Below are 18,345 nucleotides of genomic sequence, written 5' to 3'. Positions count from 1 at the left end.
GGGAGAAATGCAGAAGGGCGGGAGGCCAGCGAACCGCCCCGTTCCTTGGAACGGGCAACGCTGCTGCGGCCGAGCGGGCTCAGACCCGCTTCGTCGGGGACTGCAGGGACCTGGACCCGACCCATCGCATCCATCCGCCACCGAGTCCTCTCCACCCTACTCCGAACCTTGCAAACACAAATATTCACTGACCAAAGACAGACCAAGCCCAGACCCACGTCGGTGGTTTCTGCTCTGGGCTACTAGCAGCTTGTTCCCCCCACCCGGCCCTTTTCTTGTTTTTCACAAAATATTTTGAAAGGTTTCTGCAGTGCTCTGGTGCAGAATGGGAAAGTTATGCAAGTCTTTATCATCTTTGCGATAGGGAAGAAATATTTCTCACCCCACTTTAGCAACAAGTGAGCATGGATGGAAAACGGTTGATAGCTATGCAGAGATATGTAGTGTGATACTGTAAAATATACAGTCAGTGAACTAAAAAAATATGGATTATACCTATTTAAATGTAGTTTACATTTTCATCACAGGAAGAGTCTTTTCTGAAAATCTGGACAGGTTTTTAATTAGAATTAGCTGAGAAAACCTGTGCATTTGGAATATCACCTACATATAGCAGTAATCTACCCAGATGAAAGAAGAAAATAAACAAAGAAATTAATCTTTTCTGAGGCTGACGGATGCTTTGGAATACATGGGTACTCCATTTCAGATTTTTGCAAATCAATTAAACTTGCCAGAAAAAGCTAACCGCACTATTTTACAATATCGCAATAAAAGTTGCACATTGCACTAGTAACTTGTACATCTAAATAGAGGACATTTTCAAGTAAAAAAGAAAACCCAAAATAATCTAATAAAATATTGATAACCCAAATATGCTGTAGTTTCATATTAAAACTGATACGGGAGAATATTGTTCCTTTGAACAATTCTTACGGAATTTCAAAATCTGTCCGTTCCGGGTGACGAGACACACGTTAGCAACGTGAAGCGGCACGAACGCACACCAGGTGCAAAGGACGACACCTTTACGCTGCATCAGTGCTCACGTTTTATTGCTCATTTGCGTATTGCTACATGACAACTTCTCTGCAGGTTTCTTCATGGACTCAAAAAGTTAAACAAATCTGTACTGCAACAGCATGTGTTAGAGTGGCTTTTATGCTATAAGTAAATAATTTGAAGTTTACAAAACATTTTATAATAGGGGTTCAGTTTCTATATTTTTATATTGCCCAAAAAACAAAAACTTTCAAAGAAGGTATGCAACAGATCAGTCCTGCTGCCACCCAACATCAAAACTGTTAGGTTTCACTGTCAACATAAGTGTAAACCAGACCTTGTAACACATTTTTAAAAAAATTACTCAACTATATTTCTTTCTTGAAGGAGACTTAAAAGACGACTTCATGTCAAGCTAGTATCATTTTTATGAAATGTCAAAACTTTTTCTGGTAGAGGATTGTAAATGAGAACAAATAATGTTTATACACGCAACTTCTATAATCTTCAGTTAGAAACCCAGAAAGATGCATATTTTTTAGGACTGACTTTGACTATAAAATAGTTTATGGCTCCAACTTGACAAAACAGAACATCTTTGCATAGAAATATTGCATTATTAACTAAGCTACGGAACTTCATAAAAAAAGTTTTACCTTACCTGATAAAATTCCCGAAGCCAATTCTTCTGTAAGTTTTCTGGCTGAAAAATAAAATAAAAAAAAATTTAGAACAAAGTATTTTTAATATTTTGAAACTTTGTTTTTATTGGTATATTCAAGTGCTTTTTTATCTACATTTAAAGAAAAATGAGGTGTTAGCATGCTCCTCGCAGAGCTCCCGTGGCCAGACCTCTCCTTTTGGGTTCGAGTCCCCACTTCTCAAACTGTCCCCAAGCAGGTCCATTTTGTACGTGACTTCACTACATTTGTGCACTGAGTCACAAACAAGTCAACAGACTAAAAATGTGAAATATGCACTTTTTCAAAGTACACATTCACTACCTGGGTATCAAAAGCTTTACAAGAACTGCTGACACCCAGCTTTCAAAATTTGAGAACGCAGCTTCAAACTACGCAGTTGGACTTGTAATGAACTGGCTTAAAGAGACTGCCGTGCTTTTGGGGGTATCTGAAGCACGTTAGAACGAACTCCTGCCAAACAAACTTGGAGAAGTGTTCCGAGATTGCTACAAAAGTTCTGAAAACTGAAGTAGTAAAAATACGATGAGAAGCACAAAGTTCTGCCTCTTCCGAACATCCAGCACCCTAGACACGGTTGTGGAGACGGCTAACAGATCTCTGCACAGCACACGCACAGCCAGACCTCGGCCTTCAACCCCAACGCTTCCTGCTAATTTTCGCATCAAATCCCCAACATTTGGGAACAAAACCCAGATCAGACCCTCTGCTATAGGAACAGCAAGAAGGTCCCGTGTCTGCGGTAGGCAGCAAACACGCTGAACTGGAAGCCAGAAGATGCCTCGACATCCTCAATGGTTACGACACCAGCAGGTCACAGGCCAACGCAGACACAAAACTCCTGTTCTGCTCTATTTTCCCATCAATTGCGTTTTCGAGTAGTTAAAGACGATGTTAAACTCATTCATTTATATGGATGAAGATGTATATAAATTGTTGAATGAAGATTCACTCATAGGTGGCTAAAAAGAACTGTGAGCAGTCACAAAATAAGCTTTTATATATTTTTATTTATTTATTTTTAAGTTGAGGGGCTTTTCAGCCACTGATCATTACCTAATTTTTGTTAATCCCTCATTCTTGATGATTCTGAATTTCAGACACTATGGGTGAAGGTGGTGAAAATTTCCCTTCTTATGAATAGTTACTTTTTCCTCATGATGAGCTTTCTCAGTATTTCCTATCAAAGTTAAAAAAAGGAAAGAAGAAAAAAAAAGGGGGGGGAAAAAGGAACCCCCCCCCCACCAGGTATGGTAAGAAGGGGTTTTTGCCCCTTCAGAAAATGTGATGTTAGCAAAAGCTGTGAGGATTCCCGGAGCAGAAACTCCAGCAAATCCCACATCTTGCCCGCTGCTATTTTGCTGCCAGACCAGCTCCGTCCTCGGGAGCGCTGAGGACCGCGGGATCCCGCACAGCCCCGGCGCGAGGCCACGTCGGATGGGCTCCCTCTTGGCCCGAGTTCAGGCACGTTTTACATTAATCACTACATCCCACCCAAGCCCTTCCCCGCGGCTGAGCAAAGCCACCCGGAGCAAGGACGGGGAAGCTACAGACACACAGGAACTGCAGACAACCGAGCAAGCAATGGAATATTCCCCCCCAAAATGCCGCCACCTTCTTCTGCTTACACTGCAACTTCACTCTTCTCTGCTCATTTTGAATTTAGTAAGACAGCCCACCATGCAACAATAAATACGAATCAGTGGATAAATTATTAATAGTTATTGCTGCTTAAAACAACAAACAAACCTAATATTAGCTGCTGTGATTTCAAGCCAACTTCTATCCGAAAGCTGTGAAGACCGAGCAACTGAAGATGAGCAGGTCACGGTGCTGCAGGACAGATCCGAGCCAGGGCCACGCTTGTTTTGTATATGATTTGTATAGGATCTAACCAAAAGGTCAGATGCCAACCATCTAGAAAGCAAAATCTTGGGGCCTGCAATATCCCCAATTACGCGTTTCTGGTAGTTACGACAAGTAGAGGAGCAAGCCCGGTGTTATAGCGCAAGCAGCACCAGCCATGCTGTGTCTTTGCTTTCAAAACAGCAAGTATGGCCTTATTGACTAGGTAATAGGTGATTTAATGGTGTTAGAAGACCTGTAACTTTTCTCTTTAGTTTATTTATGCCATCTCCAAGCAGTCCTGGGGGACCTCTTAAGTATTAAATTCAATCCAAAATTAACAAAAATCACTCAAATGCAGAAACCCAGCAAGAAAAACCAAATCCAGTTTCAGCCAATAGTCACAGGAAGAGACCAACGTGCAGGTCACACGAGACCCCACAACACAAACGTGAATTTGTGCTAAATGTACACCAAAGCGCAAGACTCCTTGCCAAGAACCTCATCTACTTCCAGTCTTTCCATCTGAAGTATAACTAAGCTTTTTTATTTAGCATGTTTTGAAATCCTCAGTTGAATTAGTATGCAAATCTCTAAACACGAGTGGCAAGCACTATTCACATGTTCATTTATATTAGCTACGGCTTTGTAAGTGAGGAAAAACTGCTACCAAACAGAAATATTTAATGCAAGCTATTCACATCAAAGGCATCTCCGAGGAGAAACTAAAGCACAGCATGGCTTTTGTTTTTAAATGCAACCAAAGTGCTAAAAACTCCCCCATCTCCTCCATGACTAAAGGCAAATCTTGCAAGACTAAGCATCGAAACCACCGCATGCATCAGCGGGAGGCTGACGAGGATGCTCGCAACTGCTGCCCATGTGCCAGGAGCTTGTTTTTGAGACATCGAGCAAATACTGCGAAGTTGGCTAGACTGAGCCCCAAGCAGCGCAGGCAACGCGCCGGGGAAGCCGCCCTCGGCTGCGGGGGATCCTCAGTGCAAGGTGACTCGGAGCTCACTCGGTTCTTCTGATATTTTCTGTGTGTCGGGGACACAAAAACAAAATCCCCCAAACCCAAGACACGTAAACCCCAGAAGCGCAGTGCCCAGAAGACTGTGTGTGACCGGCGCTGCAGCAGCAGGGGAGGGTCCCTGCAGTCTCCAGTCATCCCACCACCCCGGGAAGCACGAGGAAGAGCTCAAGTTCACCCCCGGGAAAGCAGGAGGAGTTTCCTGGGCCTCGTTTTCCATGCTCGCAGCCCCCCTGATGCTCTGGGACACACATTCGCACCCAGTGCCTTTCCGTAGCTTCATTTCCTTGGTGTTTGCCAAGTTTTCCAGCAGCGAGATACCACCAAAGTGCCATTTAATGCAAATTCATGTTGAAGCAGCAGCAGAAGGGGTTACAGGAGAGGAGGATCACGAGGCCCCGCTTCTCATCACCAACCTCCGCCGCGGCTCTCGGCAGCTTACTGAGCGTCACTTAACCTTTCTGCGCATCACGGCTCAGCGGGATCAGTCACGGCACAAAGCCGGAGAAGCATCTGCTTGCTCAGCCTTTGGTAGCCTGCATGCTACAGGACGGGTAATGCTATTTACTTATCTTTACTCCAGCTGAGATGTTTGGATGAGAGATATTACAAGTGGAGAGTATTAAGTCAGCCCGTATCACCGACTGGAATATACAGGAATATATTTTATACATAAGCCAGGAGTCGACCCCAAGCGACACTTAAAATAAAAGCTGCTATAAAACTCTCCTATTGCTGCATTTAGCTACTATGGTTTCTGCTAAATCGTGTATTTGTGAAAAGCAGGGGAATGGTACAAAGCTTTTCTTTAACCCTGACAACCACCATCTTTAAGCCCTGCAAGGCACCGGCGGGTATGCTTGTGAAGTTACGGTATGGGTCCGCCACAGAGAGCTTCAGCTCAGGAAACTAGGCCATGGCATGAAGTCCCTTCGCTTGCACGGCCGTCTAGTAAACTCGCACCCGGCTCCTTGTTAACAAAAAAGGACCCAAAGAAACAAAAAACCCAAACCAAATCAAAGCAAGAAACAAAACAAAACGCACCCACCCACCGAACACCCTCAAAACCCAGGCAGCTGAGACGATCATCATTTAGGAGAGGCTCTTCTAACCCTGCCAACACAAACCCAACACCCCTCTTCTTTTTAAGTTTGCGTTTGGTTTCTGTTTTTCGTTTTCAGGTCACCTTCTCTCTGGTTCTACAGTCTATTTATTTTCGTATGCCAGCACCAACACGGAGGACGGTGAGCAGCACCGGGGCGTTGGCGGGGCACCGGCGTGCACCTCTGAGGCGCTGGGGCCCGCGGGGCTGATGGGACGGGGACCCACGCGGGGCTCCCCGAGCTGCTCCGCCCCGCACGGAAAAACGGAGGTCGCGCACAACTTTCCAACGACGGAAAACGTAACGCGACTCGTCTCGCGCGCCGTGCCCTAAGGGCAGCCCTCTCCGACCTCCCGCGGGAGCCGGCTGCTGACCGCGACCGAGGGGCTCCTGGGAACCCTGGGAGCCATGTGCCAGGCATCTCTACGCTTACTGGTGGTCCCAAAACCGGTGTTTTGGGACCAACACCTTCATGGCACAACGCATCGTTCGGACAGGGAAGAGAAAAGATGAGCTTGGGACACCAAGGAGAGAGATGCGTCATTTCACAGCTTCGCTTGCCTGCATCCCTCTAAACAACAGAACGAAGTCACAGGAGAGCGGGCATTTATAAAAATAACTTCAAAACCAGATCAGCTAAAAGCAGACGAATCACTAAAAAGCTGTAGGACATCTCCCCCAATTTCCTCCTCACTTTTTCTCATCTGAGCACCACAATAAAAATATAAAGTATAAACTGCAAAGTTAGAAGTATTCACTAGAAACGACAAATATTTAGATGACTCCATGTCGGGCAACTCCCTGGAGCTCCAGCTCTCCCGCCCCAGGGTCACGTTCTTGCTCCCCAAGGCGGGGACGTGCGTTTTTAGGTGTCCCCGGAGCAGGGGCTCGCTGCAGCACCGTCCCCCCGGGACGGCAGCAGGAAGACGACGTGTCACGCAGGGGCGGAAAGCCGAACGCCAGCCCACGGGGGGCCCGGCTTTAAACCGCGTTTAATTCCGTAAAAAGCTGAAAATTGTTTCATGGCGGGTAAGAAGAGACGGGTCGATAATTCATAGCTCACAACCTAAGTTTTTCGAAACAGATGACCACGGGTGGCAAAAGCCCAATGAGGAAATATTAACAGGTGCAGAATAAAGCTTTCCAGCCTGCAAATTAACTCCTTTCCGAGCTCCCGAGGAAAACAAGGAGGCCTGAAGGGGAGGCAACGGGAACACGCAAACCAGCAGCGGGAGGAACAGCACCGGGACATGGTGCTAAAATCCTTCAGCATCTCGTCTCCTGAAGTTACCTACTAATTAGGCAATTAGGCCTGATAACTAGGATTCCCTTATTAAAAAAAGGGGGATTTTTTGATGATTTTAATCTTTGCTGTTGTGATTCACTCTCTGTCCTCTGCTCACCTGGCTCGTCCTCGTGCTCCCGTCTCCACTCTGCGTTAACCATCACTGCAGCGCGGCTGGACCGGCTCCCCGTCTTCTTCCCCGTCTGCCGCAAGCACCGTGCAGTCCCGTAAACGGCCGAACCCTTCTGCTACGGTCTCTCTGCCTCACCACACCTTTTCTTTTTGCTTTTAACACTCTTAAGGTAAAACGCCATAATCTACTTCTCCACCTCAAGCCTCTCCCCAGTCACCTCTGTAAACCACGTAACATCGCACTTTAAAGATCAGGTGGAAAGATAATTTATCTCTAGTCTTTCATCTTCCTCTTATTTTTCTATCCAAAAATAGATAGATTATAACTCATGTCTTCCAGACTCTGGCCTTCTTCCCATCCTTTCTCTTCATATTCTGCCCTTCATTAAATTATATTATTCTTCTTGTAATATAACTAAAATTAATCTTTTCCTTGTTCTCTTCAATGCTAAACTCCTTTTCCAGTCGCTGATGAACCGATTTCTCATCGCTCGCTAATCTGAACTTGCTTCATTGGCCTCCTCGTTTCTCAGGTTTTCCAAGAGGGCTGCTGAGGTCCTCTCCTCCCGGCCCCCACCCGAGCCCCCCCGACAGCCCTGCCGCGTGCCCCCGGCGGCTCGAATTACACCGGGAGACGGGAGAACTCTTTGGAAAAGGATGCTTAAAGTTTTCTCCAGGCAGGAGAAGGCAAGCCCTGGAGCAGACAGCCTGGGAGCTTTTACGAGCTGAGCAGATGCACGCAGACCACCCCTCAAACGCGCGCCGAAGCTTTCAAACTCTGCCTTTCCTTTGCGCTGTGCTAGTACAGCCGGTACCTCAAAGACTTGAATCACCCTGTTTTCACCCTGCAGCTTCATCCGACTGCACACATCTCCACCGAACACAGCCAGAAATAGAAACCCTGCCCCAAACACAAGGGCGACTTTTCGGACTCCAGAATCATGTGGAATCTATGCTAAAATAACAGGACATATGTACCGTGCGTCACAGCTCCCTTCAATTAAAAACCATTTTGACCTTTTCCTGGAATTCAGAATCCCACTGAAAAGGTCTCTTTTTATGCGAGTTTCTATTTTTAAGTCCATTTATGTCATCCTGGTTACTGCACTGGTCAGGCTTGCGAGGAAGAGCGGCGAGCTTGCACACATGGGTGCCACATGAGCTGCTCCTCTCCTGCAAACAAGCGGCTTTTCAAGACGAGCATACAAGTCGTCTCTCTTCTCCCCAGTGTTTCCATTTCATACAAAATTATACCCCACAGCCAAAAGAAAGCTTTACAAATCCGTTGCAAAAATATATTCAGACAGGGAAGAGGTCTTCTTTTTAAAAAGGAAAAGAATAAATATATCTAGGCAGGGTAAAAAGTCCTGTATTAAAAAAAAAAAAAAAAAGACACAGAGAGAGACAGAGAGAGAATGAACTAAATGAAACCAAATTAACAGCCTAGAAAATTTCTTTTGAGTTTCATTCAGCAGGAAATGGAAGAAAGCAGATGAATTATAGAAAGCAGATTCTATTTTGTGACATTCATTTTTAGCTAAGAATAGGCTTTTCTTTAAAAAAAAAAAAAGTTAAAATAAAAGTTTGACTCACTTTGTGCAAACTCACCAAGCTTCAAAATGAATGCAGGGGAGAATTGGCTGGGTGGACTTCACACAATGAGTTGAACAGAAGGTACAAACACACCAAATTCCTCAATGACTTCTTAAATATTCCTAAGAGCCCTAAGCAGACTAAGGGATTCCCTAAAACATTGAGCTTGAAAAAATTTCTTAGCATTAGACAGCAATAAAATTGGCCCTACTAAAATCCTACTAAGGATGCAGTGATAGTACCATAGACTTTATTCTCTACTCTGCAATCTGTACCCCATTCAAAGAAAAAAAAAAATGAAATAGAGACTATTTTTTCCTGCATTTGCTACATATTTTTAAACCTATTTAACAAAACAAAAAAACGACCCTTTAATCAAGCTTTGTTTCATCAGAGTTAACAGGTTTACTCAGAAACTGGTTTCAAGTCCATCGATGTGATCATTACAGTTATTTTGCTAGAAGTGTTTAGATTAAGACTTTTGGTGTACTGTAGCATCTTTAAAAGTCTGCTGGCAACCCCTTGACATTTATATCCAAAGATCTACTTGATTTAAATACCAGGCTTACCTTTAAGTGACCTTGCAAGGGCTCTCACTGACCTACTCTAAATATCAAACTACACAGATGATGTTAAGGAAAATATTACTAATTTGCTGTGGATTATCATGGCATTTTGTACCAACTCTACATTAACAGCTGACAAGCAGGAAGATGATAACACATAACGGAGTGTTATGTGCAAGTCTTTGGCGTACCAGATTCCAAAGTCAATGGAGACAAACCAATGTGGATCAAACAAGGGGGGAAAAAATTACTCCTAAATCTCAGGGCAATTTCTAAAGAAAAGTGCAGATTCTGCAACATGTGAACTTTTATTTGAACACTGTGTTTTTACCACTTATGTTTGCACAGACAGCTTCCAAGTGCAGAGCGTTACTCAGCTCGGTGCCTTGGAAAGCTCACGGCTTTCACAAGCAGCAGCAGCAGCACAGTCTCCTGCTGCTGTCACCCCCTTGGACAGTGACAGTCGGAGTTCAAGACACACATGCATGGGAGAATGTAACTACTAGACCAATTAATGCAGGTGGAAAATGGGCTTTTGGACACACGAGTTCCCCTGTACCATTTAGGGCAGTTTTACCCCTCTTAGAGGAGCAGTGGCTTGTTGGATGCTGCATCAACAGAAATAAAGAGAGAAGATGCAACCTAAAACACAGGATAAAACGGGATCCACAACCGGATAGGAAGAGCGGAGGACAGGAAGGAAACGTCACCCACCCTTCCTCTTCTACGGAGGCTGGATTGCGTTGCAAGGGTTGAACAGCCTGCAGAAGGAGAAAGGTGCCATGCAAGAGGCAAATACCGCGAAGAGACCGCCTGGGGCTGCCTTGTGCCTGCGGAAGGGCCGAAGCCTCTGCAGCCAAGGGTTTCCCCCCCTTACAGGGGATGGTGGCAGAGGCCAAAGCACAGAGATGCCTTGTTGGGACGGACAGACTGACAGGCGGCTCTGGACCGGTGCCTGGTGGCACAGGGCGATGCTCACACCGGACCCACCGCTCCACGTGCGTGCCTTCACGGACAGCGGGATAACCGATGGGCACACCGACCTCCTAAAGACGCACTGCAGTATCTTTTTTTTAAAAAAAAAAAAAAGTGCAATAAATCCCTATTTTGTTTACTTTCTTCTCTGCTGACCTTCTTTCCTGCGAGTCGTTCTAAATCAAGACACAATACATGGTGAGAATACAAAAAGACCCAAGTAGTTAGGGCTTCCTGTGGAATAATGCAGAAAACATGCTGCTTACGACCTCCAAAATGAGAAGCGCTGCAGAAAAACAGATGAAGTCGATCTCTGGGAATCTGAGACAGATAAACGGGCTGCTGCCCAAAAAGCTGCGCATCCGCTAACACACATCCCGAGCCGAAACAGCAGGAAAACCTATAAAGCCTGCACTTCCAGGGAAAAGCCAACAGAAGCTGGAAGAAAAATACATGGAAGCTACCATCTGAGAAGCCCATGCGTTTTCAAATAATTGACACTGTCTACAAAAACACATTTTATACACAAAAAAAAAATCAGTACCTGTTAAAAGACTGGAAAGTGCATATATCTGCTCTGCAACCGACCCAGAGCTTCCCCAGCCGGGGAAGAGGTATCATAAGCCACACAGAACTCTTCCAAAAACACAGAAAATTCAACCTAAAACAAGCACAGCAAAGAGTAACCTGCTAAAGAACACATGAACTATTTTGACTGCATCTTAGGGAAATGTCAGGAATGAACTAAATGAACTGAAAGCGATAAAGCAGTTAACAAGCGCCCACCTCTTAAGAGGTCCTTACCTCCAGTGCAGACTCTCGTTCCCACCTACCACGGCTGACACCAAGATCAGAGTCTGCCGGACCTCCAACACCGCGAGAGAGGGGAAGGGGAAACAGCCTCCTCTCCACGGCCCCCAGACATAGCGGTGGCACGTGCTGGTCCGGACAAGATCTTGCACACCTCGAGGACCTCACTGATCCTGAAACCCATCTAACGTACTACGACCAAAAAAACCCCAAACGAAAGCCCTTAAAACTAGGGCTGGGAGCGGACACCTCGCAAGCAGCAGCTGAACCAGGTCCATCAGCAGCTTCTACTGATGAAGCCAAAAAAAGTGCTCTGGAGGAACCCGGTGAGGTGCAGGAAGCAAGGAGCCCCGTGACACCTACCAGAGCCCAGAAGTAGAGCAGCATGAACAGCAGGCAAGAGACAGGTAATAAAAAATGCAAAGAGCCTCTGCTACAGGAAACAGGGGACCAACAAATTTTACTAAGGTTAAAAAAAAAAAATCTTTAGGATTTTTGGGGGGAAGTTGTGAGGGAATCTTCTATGAAGAACGGATTATGACTGAAAGTAAAGAAAATAAATGTTTTAATGGAGCGAGCCTGAAGATTTTAAAAGGACTCAGAATAGTCATTACAGTCCTGTGCACTGCAACTAAGCACCCCGTTCTGCTGGCACACAGAGGAAAGGGTCCCGGACTACTGCATTTCTGTAAAATGCCAGGAAACCCCTGCCCAGAGCCTCGGGCAACGCGTGATGAGCGCAGCAGGCCACGGCAGCAACGGCCAGGTGATCCACCGGAGCAAGGAGGAGACGGCTGCCTGCAGACCCTCGGCGACGGCAGCCGACTGCTAGCACAACCCACCCGCGGGCACCCTGCGAAACGTTCGCCAGGCTCTGGTGGAAGCACTTAAATGACTCATTACTTTACTTTTTACTAGGCAAGATCTTTCGCTAGCAGCAGCCTTCCTCAAGTTTGTTTTATTTGGGGGGAATTACCATGTGTTCAAACGCGATGACTGGTGCCCTTGCGCTTCAGAAGGGGAATGGGAGGTGACTAAGCTACGACGATTTGGTCACTGTCCTAAGCACGCCTGAGGAGGATAAAGCATGCTTAAAAACTCTGCTGATTCAGAAAAACGCATCTTTTCACCCTGTTGCACATGAATCTCACACTAAGTCGCACGTCCACTTGATACAGTCGTGCCTTATGCTTCAACTCATCCCCCTGCCCCTCTTCGGGTCCTCGTCGGAGCTACGCGCGGGCAAACGCAAGGAACCCAAGACGGGCGTTGGAGAAGGTGGCTGAAGGGCCGGCACAGCCTGCCGCGCGTCCCGGGAGAGGACGACGGGGCAGCACCAGGAGGGGAAAACAACTCCGTGCAGGAAGAACGGCACGGCGAGAAGATGGAAGCGCCCAAATACGCCGTGCTTCCAGCGGGACTGGGAACGTCCTCTCCTGCCCCTACGCGCAGCTCTACCTCGGGCTCGGAGCTGGAGTACCCAGACGGCATAAGGGAACAAGACGTCCCGCCAAGGACACTGCTCACAGAAAAAAAATGCAAACCACTCATTACCAATGACAAAGAGAGTTGACGTGTCAAACTTTGCTCCCACTGAGGTCACTGATTCAAAGTTTTCGTTTAATAAAGAATGATTCAAAACCAGTGACTAAGCACGAGCTATCAGCGTACGAACAATTAAATCCCAAGGTAAAGTTCATGAATCACATACGATCACAAGTCTGCAATGCAGCATTTATAACTCAAGAAAGAAGGACAAAACTGCAATCAAAGTATATTGCAGCAATGCAGCACTGGTGAAAATATCAAATATTGCATACAGCAGAACATCAGTATTTACTCTGTAGTAAGTTCAGCCACCAGCTCCCGTTCCATCCATGCTCTTTAAATAAATAAAGATTAGGGCACTCCCCCCACCCATGATTTTGTATATGCTGTTATTTAGCAATGCTCCAACTCAGCTGCCCTCTTCAGAAGACGTCTGTCCATCTCTGCTGGACCCAGCACAGCCACCGTGCCTACGCTGAAGGACGTGCTCGGGTGCTTTGAGCCGGACTGCCACCGCCCACGCTCCAGCCACACCTGGACCCCTCCCACACGCGGGATTTGGGATAAAGCATGAGAACGGCACACAGCTCCCGAGCCACGCGTTCTAGCAGCGCCGTGTCTGGAAAAGCCACTTCCTACGAAAAAGCGCTTCAAGCTCTCAGTGCAAGTGCTGAGCCTCCTCCCCGCGCAGGGCTGGGGATTTGCAAAGCCGATGCTTTCCAACAGGCTTTCCGCAGCTAATTAAGGGCTGTGCCTGCCAAGCCCTGAAATACATATGTTCCTGCACACTGAGACGATGCAAGCGAAAATGTGCAGCTCTATTCGCAAATATCAAACGTTCCCGGCGGGACGGGGCAGGGGCGATACCGACCCCCTTCATCATCCCAGCCCCGGGTCACAAACACGAGATAAGGAAAAGCAAACGTTTCCCCTTTTCTTTCATAACGCTAACACTATTCATATACACGTATGAACGGAAGCCTAGTGAAGCAGCAGACTTAGGAAAGGTGTATATACTATAAATGCATATAACATATATACTCGCACATATATGCCTGTGTGTTTATATATGCCTATCCCAAAGTATTAATACCTGTCCCAAGTCTACTGCTGTATCAGTTATCACTGTCAGAGAACTGAGGAAAGATCTCACAGCACTAACGAAGTTCAGCTACAGCACGTTTAACTCCATATACACTCTTTAGCTGCCGGTGACTTGACTTTACTGAACTATTTTCTTAAGCATTAAATTACACTAAGATGAAGCAAAAAGCTTTTTAGCCTCCCAGAATTCTTTATATGGAAAAGAACATAGCATATCTCATGGCAACAAGACTGGATTTATGCTGGTCTAACATACCCGGATATATCCTTAGTTTTAAAATAGCTTAACTTTTTTTTTTTTTTTTTTTTTTTAAAGGTACATAAGAACAATGTTTATCTTCTGCCATACAGATAAGTACGTATGCAGAACATACACACTAATGCTAAACACCCTGTACGCATACTTTCCTTGAGAATATATTGCAAGAAAAGATAAAAAAAACAGACCACAGCCCTGAAGTTCTGATCTTATTCCACAATCCATGTGTTAGGAAAATCCAGCCAAATGTAAGCTGTAGTATGATAATTATCCACGTGTTTTTCCCACAACTCTATTTAACTGGTTTATAAATAACTGCGAACATTTGAATTCGAAAGTCATGAATCTTAACCATATCCTCACCCTAATGAATTCCCAGTATGTTTCAAATTTAACTTCTATTACCAGCTTCTTATTGAAGGACTAAAGGCTCTTGAATATTGGAATAACCGATGTGCTAGAAGCGTTAACGACAGTCAATCCACTACCCCGCATTTCTAACACCACACATGCTATAACTGCTATCAAAGAACAGGGATCGGTAAATAAAATTGATCTGTTCTTGCATGTGGATAGATAAAACGGAGCTCCAGCAGCATCCCCAACCACCACCATGGTGCATCTTGCGTGTTTTTTGAACAGGCCTGTAAAAACTCCCCTGAGGTTGAATATGGGGATAATTAATTATTACTCACAACTGTTTTTGAAATGTACACAATACAAAACATTTGGTTTTAGGATACAGTTTTATAAGTTAAATTCAAAAGACAGATCTACAACATAATCAAGTGTCCATCTTTCCAAATCCCACAAGAAAAATTGAACTTTGAAAAGTGGGGAGGGGGAAAAAAAGAAAAAGCAAAAAAAAGAATTTGCTTATCAGTAACTGCTCTTTGAGGGTTTCTTCCCTTAGAGCCTCGCTGTGCAGTTGGTGCTTTCTGGTTGAGCGGCAGAACCTGTTAGCGAGCAGCGTTGGCTTGACTCGTGCCGCCAAACCACAGTGGAAGATGGGCACGGCACGAGAAGTTATAGATGCACTAGAAATCTGTAAATTTTTTTCCAATAGATGAATAAAGAAAAGCCTCTGTTACTCACTGTCAAGAGCTGAATAAGGAATTTGGCTCTCCCAAGCCAAGCACAGCGAGAGGCACTGCGAGCTGTATACTGAGCCCGTAGCTGATGCTGCTATCATCTAATTTGCATTTGCACATGTCCAAGTTACAAGGGGACACAGGTAAGAATGCGCTAGAGTTTTAGTTGCAGGGTTCCTAACGGAACAGGAGCAGAGAAGACAACATTAGGGCCAAAGAGCAAGCTTCTTCCTGAAGACAAGATTTTATAACGGCTTGGAAATGCCCCGAGCATCTCATCGGGCCTGATGGCCGTCCGACGACACGCCTCTTGGCAGAGGTTCTGCGCCGGCACCTTGACACGGGGCACGTCGGACATCCCAGGAGCCTTCTAAAGCACGGAGCGAGGGCACTGCGGAAGGCACCGCGGGCGGCTGGTTCAGCACGTCCTGCCGCACGTGCCGCCTCGGGACGCCTGCCCGGGCCGGCCGGTCAAGGAGCGCTGCCGAGCGGCACGCTGGTGTAAAACAGCGCCTAAACCCCTTAAGACCTTAAACACCGTTCTTAAGCTTCACCTCCAGCTGCAAAATAAGAGCTGTGATAGTAAAATATGGGTCTTTTCCACAAAGCATGTCTCTCTCTCAGATGGTACCAGGCACTTCCAAAACAGTCTTATCGCGCTTATCAGGAAATTGGAAGTCAGCAATCTGAGACCGTTCAAACTCATTCTTACCCCAACCTAAAAACCAAAGCCCAGTAACCTGCAGGTGATGCTAGGAAAGACCTGGGGGAGGCAAGAAGAAAACCACAAGCTAGTGGGATCCCTTCACTTTATCTCGATTCCAGCTGCAGCCAGATCATCTGAACTAATAGAATCATATATATGTACACACACAGTTTCCTGGGCAAATAGCATGGTTCTTACTGAGTCTCATCTGACCCCGAGGAAGAAATAAAGTCAATGGTGTTCTGTTTCATACTAGAAAGTTGGGAGAAGGGATTTTTTTTTCCTTTGAATAATGCAAAAATAAGATCTCAGACACCTGTGGTGTTGCATAAAAACTCTGCAAGTGAACTGGTTAAATATAGCTTTTGAAGAAATACCTTACATCACACAAATGGAAGAAAGGCTTGCAAATTCAAAAACTGGCTTCAGCTATAAACCCTGATGCGCAGCTACCATCTCCAGTATAGAAACGATTAAACAGACGCATGTCTCCTTTCACCATTTGACTACCATTACTGTGGACGGCAAGGTAAATGAGACGGAAGTTCCAGCAGAAGCACACGTAGTTCTCGGTGTTGGCATTTTGAGTAAACTGACACGTAAGCAGGTAAGAGCAATGTTATAATCACCCTCTGGAAGGCAGAGATAGAGTATGAAAAAGGGTTACAGTATTAAGGAATCTGCTGACCCAAGTCTAAATGCAGACATGAATAACCCCAGTGTCTGATAAAGACTAGGGCATGTCATCATGTTCATGTAACTCCTACTTTTCCATTAACAAGAGTTTTGGGGTTTTTTTTGTTTTTAATTAAAGAATAGCTTTATGCACATTTTGGCTACTTTGATTCAATTAAGAGGTCAGAATTTGCTCTGTGAAAAAAACCACAGTATTCTGCAAACAGTCACTTTTGCAGACAGAAACCTTCACGAGCCAAAGCTCAGAAGACATACGAGCAGAGGTAGAGCACCGCATGTCAGCTACTCAAGGCAATCAACGCTCTTTCCGCAAGGAGAGATGTGCATTTACAAGGTAAATGTGTTTTGCTTTGGCACCGCTCTGGCGGGGAGGAAAGTCCGAGGCCTTCCCAGCCCTGCGACAGGACCCGTTCCAAGACTAACGCCTCACCAGCGCGTAAGCCGTCAGAGATGCGGCTCCGGCGCGGCCTGTTAAATCCAAACGCAGATCTTTCCTGCCAAACATCATGGCCTGAAGAGTGGCTGTCAGTTCACTGCCAAGGGAAGCACGGGAGATGCCAAAACGCAGTTCATCGCACTAGCAGAGAAATATATGGTGATGTAGCACAAGCATTTGACAGCAGAGCAGACTACGTGAAAGCTGGTTACCTCCTATTTTTAGGAATAAAGCACCGAGGGAGATACTTGGAAACTAACTTCAGTTTGAGTTAGAGAATTTTTTTTTGACGTTTTTACTGCTGTGCATGTTTCTACACTACATGTGTCTTTGCTCAACGGTCCTATAACCCAAATAGGTTAAGTTTTACTCAGAATCATCACACGGAAATGCCAAAACTGTTTTGGTTTTGCTTGGAGGGAATGTGACTGCAGAACCCACGGCATCAAACACCTTTCACGTCATCGCCCCATTTAACAGCCCCAAACGCTAGGCACCAAGTGATGTTAATCCACATGGATAAAGGCCCCCATTTCATCACGAACTGAAAGCAGACCTGATCGTGATCATCCCTTTGCCAAAATTACTGGAGCTGCATTTTTGGCACCACCGAGACAGAAGATCCCACATATCGTTAGATATACATCTTACATATCGTAAGAAGATCGTACAACGCGCACTCGACAAGGAGCGATGCGTTACCTGGGCACTAAGCTCCTTCGAGCAGCAGATACCAAAAACTCAGCGTGGTCTCGTTCACCGCTCAGTTTAAGTGGGAGGACCCCAGACGTCTGCCACGGACGGCGTGAAGCTGGAGCAGCCTCTTCTACTGCCAGTTCTCTTTAAGCAAAACCAAAGGTTTTTGGTTTTGCTTTAAATAGGAAGGACAGGAAAAAGACGTCAACAAGGGAAGCATCGACGGCCCTGTATTTATTCTAACCGACAGCTCTGTGCACTAAGGAAGAAGGGAGAGGAGCTGAATCCTCTCCTGTCACATCCTCAGCATCCTCCAGAAGCAAAAGAAAAGGACTAGCAGCCCCAGAGGAAACTATTTGCTGTTAAAAAACAAAACAAACACACACCACACAAACACCTTTACGCAGCACCAGTCATAAGGGTGAAAATGCAACACCATGTGAAGGAAGTGGTGAAGGAAAAGCGTATTTACTATTGCTTCTTCTAAAGAAGATGATTCACCCACCAAGCAGGGAAGTATGCTCTGAGCCTTCAGAGCCCCAGCGGCTGAGGGCTCCTTGGGCTGATCAGGCTGAAGTCCGAAGCCTTCCTTCCTCTCCTTCTCCAAAGCAAGGATACAACCCCACTCAAATGGCAGTAAGTTGTGGGAGAGCCTTGCCACCCTCCCTCCAACTGCAGCGTCCCTCATGGCCACAGCAGGGCAAGCCAAAGCCCTCCCTCCCTCTTTTTTTTTAGTATACTAATATTAGTATGCCATATTAGTAT

At 45.8% G+C, this 18,345-nt stretch overlaps 1 protein-coding gene across 1 annotated transcript in view; it reads right to left on the bottom strand.

Moving 5' to 3' along the window:
• Positions 1-18,345, bottom strand: part of INPP5A (inositol polyphosphate-5-phosphatase A) — a 235,323-nt gene that overhangs the window by 173,349 nt on the left and 43,629 nt on the right. Inside the window, 1 exon segment of the mRNA XM_064514432.1 lies at positions 1,664-1,705. Coding sequence (XP_064370502.1) covers positions 1,664-1,705 — 42 coding nt within the window.

The sequence above is a fragment of the Dromaius novaehollandiae genome, chromosome 6, assembly GCF_036370855.1.
Source record: "Dromaius novaehollandiae isolate bDroNov1 chromosome 6, bDroNov1.hap1, whole genome shotgun sequence".
Taxonomy (NCBI): Eukaryota; Metazoa; Chordata; class Aves; order Casuariiformes; family Dromaiidae; genus Dromaius; species Dromaius novaehollandiae.
Note: the sequence above shows the minus strand (reverse complement) of the source record. Positions and strands in the feature narration are given on the sequence as shown.